This window comes from Rhinopithecus bieti, unplaced genomic scaffold (genome assembly GCF_001698545.2).
Source record: "Rhinopithecus bieti isolate Rb0 unplaced genomic scaffold, ASM169854v2 scaffold_7933, whole genome shotgun sequence".
NCBI lineage: Eukaryota > Metazoa > Chordata > Mammalia > Primates > Cercopithecidae > Rhinopithecus > Rhinopithecus bieti.
In genome coordinates this window covers 19,295-27,304 of record NW_016805514.1, presented here as the reverse complement: position 1 = coordinate 27,304, position 8,010 = coordinate 19,295, and the positions used below count along the sequence as shown (strand labels likewise).

Below are 8,010 nucleotides of genomic sequence, written 5' to 3'. Positions count from 1 at the left end.
AAAAAAAAAAAAAAAAAAAAAAAAAAAATAGCTGTGTATGGCAGCGTGCATGGTGGTTTGTGCCTGTAGTCCCAGCCACCACCTGAGAGGCTGAGGTGAGAAGATGACTTAAGCCAGGGAGGCAAAGGCTGCAGTGAGCCAAGATCGCGCTCTGCATTCCAGCCTGGGTGACAGAGCCAGAACCTGTCTCAAAAAAAGTGACAGATTCTGTGGCAATGAGATACCGAATTATAAAGAGGACCCAAGGCCAAGCTAGGCAAGGGTTAATTCATGCACCCCGCACTTAAAGAATAAACTATGTTCTAACAGCAACGAGGCTTTCCTTTTTCTCCAGCAGCTAAACAAACACCGGCCTGAAGCAACGTTAATACACTTGGCAGCTCATCCAGCTCGCGGATGCCAACTTATTGACCCCGTTCTTCCAGCCATAACTACAGCTCTGACTGTACAAGAGACCAATTTCAGTAACTTTCTCCTGATAAGAGATCATTGACCATAAACTGCTCTGGTTGGTTTTCAGAGGCTGCTCACTTGCAGGCCTTCAGGCCCTGAAAAGATCTTTCGACAGATGGAGCCTATTTGTAATTATTTTATTTTATTTTATTTTTATTTTATTTTATTTTATTTTTATTGAGATGGAGTCTCACTCTGCTGCCCAGGCTGGAGTCCAGTGGCACCATCTTGGCTCACTGCAACCTCCGCCTCCTGAGTTCAAGCAATTCTCCTGCCTTGGCCTCCCAAGTAGATGGGATTACAGGCACCCGCCACCATGCCTGGCTAATTTTTATATTTTTAGTAGAGTTGGGGTTTCACCATGTTGGCCAGGCTGGTCTCGAACTCCTGACCTCGTGTGATCCACCCGCCTCGGCTCCATGAAGTCCTAGGATTATAGGTGTGAGCCACTGTGCCTCTACCATCTCCATCCTACAGTGAACATGAGTCCTATGTCACATGCATGTTCTTTCAATACACATGTCAGGATTGTCTTCATGAACATTCATAGCTCTCCCTGTAACCTGTTGAATATGTATGTTTAGCCAACCCCTTCAGCATATAGCTCCTGCCCCAACCTCTCCTCCTTAGAAGTGCCTATCTCCCAATCACAAGGTCAGGAGATCGAGACCATCCTGGCTAACATGGTGAAACCCCATGTCCACTAAAAATACAAAAAAAATTAGCTGTGCGTGGTGGCGGGCGCCTGTAGTCCCAGCTACTCAGGAGGCTGAGGCAGGAGAATGGTGTGAACCCAGGAGGCAGAGCTTGCAGTGAGCCGAGATCGCACCACTGCACTCCAGCCTGGGCAACAGAGCGAGACTCTGTCTCAAAAAAAAAAAAAAAAAAGGGAAGTGCCTGTCTCTGGTCTCTGCCAGAGGCTATGCTTTTGAAAGTGGCGGATGGCCACCCTGCAGGTTGTAACCCTTTATGAAAAATAAAGTTGCCACTGTGGCTCACACCTGTAATCACCCAGCACTTTGGGAGGCCAAGGCAGGCAGATCACCTGAGGTCAGGATTTCAAGACCAGCCTGGCCACATGGTGAAACCCCATCTCTACTAAAAATGCAAAATGAGCTGAGTGCAATGGTACATGCCTGTAATCCCAGCTACTCAGGAGGAGGCCGAGGCAGGAGAATCACTTGAAGCTGGGAGGCAGAAGTTGCAGTGAGCTGAGATTGTGCCACTGCACTCCAGCCTCGGCAACAGAGTGAGACTTTGTTTCAAAGAAAAAAAAAGAAAGAAAGTCGGGGGATGGGAGGAGAGCTTCAGGAAGAATAGCTAATGGAAGCTGGGCTTAATACCTAGGTGATGGGTTGATATCTGCAACAAACAACCAAAGCACGTGTTTATCTATGTAACAAACCTGCATATCCTACCTATGGGCTCCTGAACTTAAAATACAAGTTGAAGGAAAAAAAAAAAAGAAAATCTTGTCGGGCATAGTGGCTCACACCTATAATCCCAGCACTTTGGGAGGCTGAGGAGGGAGGATGGCTTGAGACCAGGAGTTCAAGACCAGCCTGGGCAACATAGCAAGACCCTGTCTCTACAAAAAAAATGGAAAAATTGGCCAGGTTACACCTGTAGTCCCAGCTACTTGGGAGGCTGAGGCAGAAGGATGGCTTGAGCCCAGGAGGTTAAGGGCGCAGTGAGCTGTGATTGTACCACTGCACTCCAGCCTGAACGACAAAGCAAGACCCTATTTCAAAAAAAAGAAAAAAAAAGAAAAGAAAAAAAAAGAAAGAAGAAAGAAAAAAGTATCTTTTCCAAATTTGTGAATTGTGTGATTTTTCAGTTAACCAGCTCTCAGGACTGGGGCCAGTCAGGCTGCTGAGTCCTGGCCACCAGAGTGGTGAGGTGTTGGGGGGTGCAGAGGTGGCGCTTGTCTCTGTCCAGGGGTGGCCTGGCTGAGGTTTGGCTGGTCTGCTAGCATCAGTTTCCCCACCTCCATGGTGGTGCAGTGTGGAGAACCATAGGAGCCTGGTGCAGGCACCCCTCTGTGCACTGTCCGATGGTCCCCTCCCCCACGTAGAACCATGGAATCAGGCCACAGCCCGCCTCTTCTTTAATCTTGAACTGGAGGATATACAGGTTGAGCGGGTGGGAGAGTGGCCCCAGGCAAGAGGCCTGCGGAGGGATAGAGGGGCCAGTTCAGGGCCACCAGGGGCTCTGGGAAAGGGGGTCAGGGAAGAGGCTCAGCCTCCCATCTGCCCAGTTGGTCCCTGCCACCTCTTCCACTCTCAGCTGGACTCCCCTGCCAGGGGTCAGGGGTCCAGATCCTGCCAGAGTACTTGGTCCCCCAGCCATGTCCGGCCTGGACATAGAACCCATGGTGGGGCCGGACTTCAGGTCTGGGCAGAGCAGTGTCTTAGTAGCCTGCGGCCTCCCCACCCTTCCTCAGGTCCGAGACGGCATACACACAGGCCCCCTCCTGGGACACGGCCTGGACCACATTCAAGAAGAAGGGCCTCTGGGTCTGGTTCTGGCCACGGTCTTGGAGTCCCCTCTGCACCTCCTGGAGAGGAGAGAAAGCAGGTTCACAGGGGAGGGCAGCTCAGCCATCTCCCGAAGGGAGGGGCCTCTGCAAGAAATGAGAAAAATGATCAAAAGGCAAGACTGAGAGGAAGAGGGCCTGAAGACACAGGAAGAGGGGAGGACCTGATGGGAGCACGGAAGAGATCCAAAGGCCCATAGAGGACAAGGTCAGCCTCCAGGGATTATGTATGAAGGACACCACCCAGGCCTGAAGACCTCCAGATGCAAGTTCATGTCTGTTCTGGATCCAAGGACACCAGGGCCTTGAAGTGCAAATCTGAGTTCAGGGGGCCTTCGATGATGGACATGGCTTCTCAAGATTTAGACACTGAGGCCAGACACAGTGGCTCACACCTGTAATCCCAACACTTTGGGAAGCTGAGGAAGGAGGATCACTTGAGGCCAGGAGTTTGAGATCAGCCTGGGCAATACAGAAAGATCCTGTTTCTCAAAAAAAAAAAGGCCAGGCATGGTGGCACATACCTACAGTGTTAGCCACTTGGGAGCCAAGGTGGGAGGATCACTTGAGGCCAGGAGTTTCAGAACAGCCAGGGCAACAACAAAGCAAGACACCATCTCTACAAGAAAATCAAAAATTGGGCTGGGCCCGGTGGCTCACACCTGTAATCCCAGCACTTTTGGAGGCTGAGGCAGGAGGATCTTTTGAGCTCAGGAGTTCAAGACCAGCCTGGGCAACATAGTGAGATCACGTCTTTATTAAAAAATAAAAGAAAAAAGAAAAAATTAGTTGGGTGTGGTGGCCCTGTGCCTGTAGTCCCAGCTACTCAGGAGGCTGAAGCAGGAGCATCCCTTGAGGCCAGGAGTTTGAGGCTGCAGTGAGCCTTGATCCTGACACTGCACTCCAGCCTGGGCAAAAGAGCAAGACTGAAACTGCCTTTGCAAAATGATGACTGAGACAGTGAGAGATCTAACTTAATCAGCCCCATCTTGCTTCTACCCTCCCAGTTGTCCTTGCTCATTCCTGGGTGTAGACTGAACTAACTTCGGGAGAAACTTAGTTTATAGTTTAAAACAAAGACGGTAACAGCCCTTTCCCAAAGCAGACCTCCTTCTTGCCTGGGCACTAGATTGCCTTCATAGGACTGACATTAGCCACAAGATTAGAAATTACTGTTTAGGAGTCATGCAGCTGAAGTCTAAAGATTCTGACCCTCCCTAAACTGCTCCTAAGATCAGTGTTGGAGATATTTTGCAGACCCCGCACTGGATGGATCAGCTGGCACCATCCAGATGGATTAACTGGCTCATCTGATCTTGTGGCCCCCACCCAGGAACTGACTCAGCTCAAGAAGACAGTTTCAACTCCCTATGGTTCTACGATTTCCAGGTTTTTGTGTGTGTGTGTGTGTCTGTTTTTGAGATGGAGTCCTGCTCTTTCACCCATGCTGGCAGGCAATGGCACGATCTTGGCTCACTGCAACTTCCTCTTCCAGATTCAAGTGATTCTCTTGCCTCAGCCTCCCCAGTAGCTGGGATTACAGACGCCTGCCACTACGCCCAGCTAATTTTTGTATTTTTAGTAGAGACAGGTTTTCGCCATGTTGGCCAGGCTAGTCTCCTGACCTCAGGTGAGCCACTCACCTCAGCCTCCCAAAGTGCTGGGATTACAGGCGTGAGCCACCGGGCCCAGCCAACTCCCTGTGATTTCATCCCTGACCAATCAGCACTCCTGGCTCATTGGCTTCCCCCAACCCACCAAGCTGTCCTTAAAAACACTGCACCTTAGCCAGGTGCAGTGGTCACGCCTGTAATCCCAGCACTTTGGGAGGCGGAGGTGGGCAGATCACCTGAGGTCAGGAGTTCGAGACCAGCCTGGCCAACATGGAGAAACCCTGTTTCTATTAAAAATACAAAAATTAGCCAGGCTTGGTGGCGCACACCTGAAATCCCAGCTACTTGGGAGGCTGAGACATGAGAATTGCTTGAACCCAGGAGGCAGAGGTTACAGATCATGCCACTGCACTCCAGCCTGGGCGACAGAGTGAGACTCTGTCTCAAAAACAAAACAAAACAAAACAAACAGGAAAAAACTCTACTCCCCGAATGTTCAGGTAGACTGATTTGAGTAATAATAAAACTCCGGTCTCCCACCCAGCAGGCTCTGCCTGAATTACTCTTTCTCTATTGTAATTCCCCTGTCTTGATGAATCCGCGGTTACAAGACCTTGCCTCAAAAAATTTTCAAAAAAGACCTATGATCTCAACACACGATGTCAAGACCTTAGACACCCAGGAACCCACAACTTTAGGGCCCTACTGGTATCTATTGGTGGAGAATTCAGCTAGGATAAGGACGTGAATACCCGTGAATCCAAGGAAATTAGATCCCTAAGCTAAAGGCACACACAGTCCCACAGTGTGAGACACTCAGGGCATGGGGGCCTACAGGCTCAGACTCGAGACCCTGAATTTGTGGACTTCAAGGAAGCCAGAGACCAAAGTAGCCCCTAGCCTTGTGCTCGTTCCTAAGGTGCCAAGTACCTTGCCCTGGGGCTATGGTCCTCACGAACTACCAGTCTGTAAAGGGGCAGAAGTCCTAGAGTACAGGGACCTGTGCTACGAGGGCCCCATGTTTCCAGATACCATTTAAGACTAATGACCTGAGAACTTGGCTGGGCGCAGTCACTCACGCCTGTAATCCCAGCAATTTGGGAGGCCGAGGCAGGGGGATACCTGAGGTCAGGAGTTCCAGACCAGCCTGGCCAACATGGCAAAACCCCATCTCTACTAATAATACAAAAATTAGCCGGCATGGTGGTGTGGGCCTGTAATCCCAGCTACTCGGGAGGCTGAGGTGGGAGAATCACTTGAACCCAGGAGGTGGAGGTTGCAATGAGCTGAGATCCAGCCACTGCACTCCAGCCTGGGTAACAGAGTGAAACTGTGTCTCAACAACAATAAGAAGCCAAAAAAGAAAAAAAAAAAAAAAAAAAGACTAATAGCCCGAGAACCTTACCCCGCAGGGCCTGAGATTTCGGAGACATCTAGGTGTATCAGGTGATGCCACATGGCCTGAGCTGCTGACAGGGCAAATGAGGTCTTTGGAGCCCTGCACATTTGGCTATAAGTTCCCCGTGCCTGACAATTCGTAGAATTGCCCACTGTCCTTAGACTTGAGGGCCAAGATCCTCACTGCTGAAGCCAAAGCTGGACTTACAGTGCTCAGAGACTCCATTCCTCAGAGTCTACTGGCCAAACTCCAAGACTCTGAGGATCAAAGACTCTCCTCACCCTAGTCGCTGGGCCTTAGCTGTGAAGGTCCTTGGAGGCTCAAAGTCTCCAACCCAGAGTTTAGAATTTACTCCATGGAAAGCCCTAGACCTGAATAGCTGACATTCCAACTCCCCAAGGGAACTGAGAACCTTAGGTTCGTGGGCCACTGGATTCCATTAATCCCAGTCCCCAGACTGTCATCTCCCAAATTCTCAGCATTTCAGGTCCTCAGTGTAAAAGGTCCTGGGAATTGATGTTCACGAGGACAAAGGTCCTTCAGTCAAGAGTCAAGGGAGGGCCAGGCACAGTGGCTCATGCCTGTAAGCCCAGCATTTTGGAAGGCTAAGGTGGGCAGATCACTTGAGGTTGGGAGTTCGAGACCAGCCTGGCCAACATGAGGAAACCCCGTCTTTACTAAAAATACAAAAATTAGCCAGGCTTGGTTTGCGCGCCTGTAGTCCCAGCTATTCAGAGGCTGAGGCAGGAGAATTGCTTGAACCTGGGAAGTGGAGGTGGCGGTGAGGCAAGATTGTGCCACTGCACTCCAGCCTGAGTGACAGAGTGAGACTGCCTAAAAAAAAATAAAAATAAAAAAAGAGTCAAGGGAGGAGGGCTCCAAAGGATGTGCCCTGGATCTTGAAATCCTCCATATCTAAGATCCCTGGAACCTGAGAGCCCTGAGAGGGTCTACCTGTCATGCGAAGGACCCTACATGGGGAGGGAGGCCTGCAAACTCCAAGAATTTGAGCCTAACAGGCTGAGGTCCTTAGTCTCAAGGTGTGAAGACGAAGACTGTTGGGGACTACACTCTGTTCCTACACTAAGGTCCCAGTCCATGGTTCTCAGGTTCTAAGGGCTTTGGAAGGTGGACTTGAGACCAAAGAAATCTCATAACAGGAGAGGCAGCTTTGAGGACCTTGAACCTCAGTTAGCTGAACTGAACTGACCTCAGGCACCAAGTTTGGAGCCTTGAAAAGATAGCAATCTTTTTTTTTTTTTGAGACAGAATTTTGCTTTTGTTGCCCAGGCTGGAGTGCAATGGCACGATCTCAGCTCCCTGCAACCTCCGCCTCCCAGGTTCAAGCGATTCTCCTGCCTCAGCCTCCTGAGTAGCTGGGATTACAGGTGTGTGCCACCATGCCTGGATAATTTTTGTATTTTTACTAGAGACGGGGTTTCACCATGTTGGCCAGGCTGGCCTGGAAGTCCTGACCTCAGGTTATCCACCTGCCTCTGCCTCCCAAAGTGCTGGGATTACAGGCATGACCACTGGGCCCGGCCCTATCAATCTTTTAAATAGGTCGTAACAAAGGGCATCCATCAACCCAAAGATGCTCCGAGGAAGCCGAGTCTCTGTCTATGGATGGAGGGGGAGTCAGCCAGGAGAATTCAGCCCCTGGAACTGCACCCTGGGCTTTTGTGGGGAATCAAAAAAATGTTTGTAGGCCAGGCATGGTGGCTCACGCCTATAATCCCAGCATTTTGGGAGGCCAAGGTGGGAAGATTGCTTGAGCTCAGGAGTTCAAGACCAGCCTAGGCAACATGGCAAGAGACCCTGTCTCTACGAAAAACAAAAAAATAAAAACTATCCAGGTGTGGTGGCACACACCTGTAGTCCTAGTTCCTTGGGAGCCTGAGGAGGAAGGATCACTTGAACTCAGGAAGTCAAGGCTGGAGTGAGCTGTGATCACAATAGTGCACTCCAACCTGGGCAACATAGTGAGATGCTGCCTCAAAAAAAAAAAA

General features: G+C 50.2%; 1 protein-coding gene across 1 annotated transcript in view; it reads right to left on the bottom strand.

The window, feature by feature from the left end:
* Positions 1-2,537: 2,537 nt before the first annotated feature.
* Positions 2,538-8,010, bottom strand: part of GGT5 (gamma-glutamyltransferase 5) — a 15,272-nt gene continuing 9,799 nt past the window's right edge. Inside the window, exon 8 of the mRNA XM_017872720.1 lies at positions 2,538-3,048. Coding sequence (XP_017728209.1) covers positions 2,864-3,048 — 185 coding nt within the window. The 3' untranslated portion in view covers positions 2,538-2,863. The remainder of the gene's footprint in view (positions 3,049-8,010) is intronic.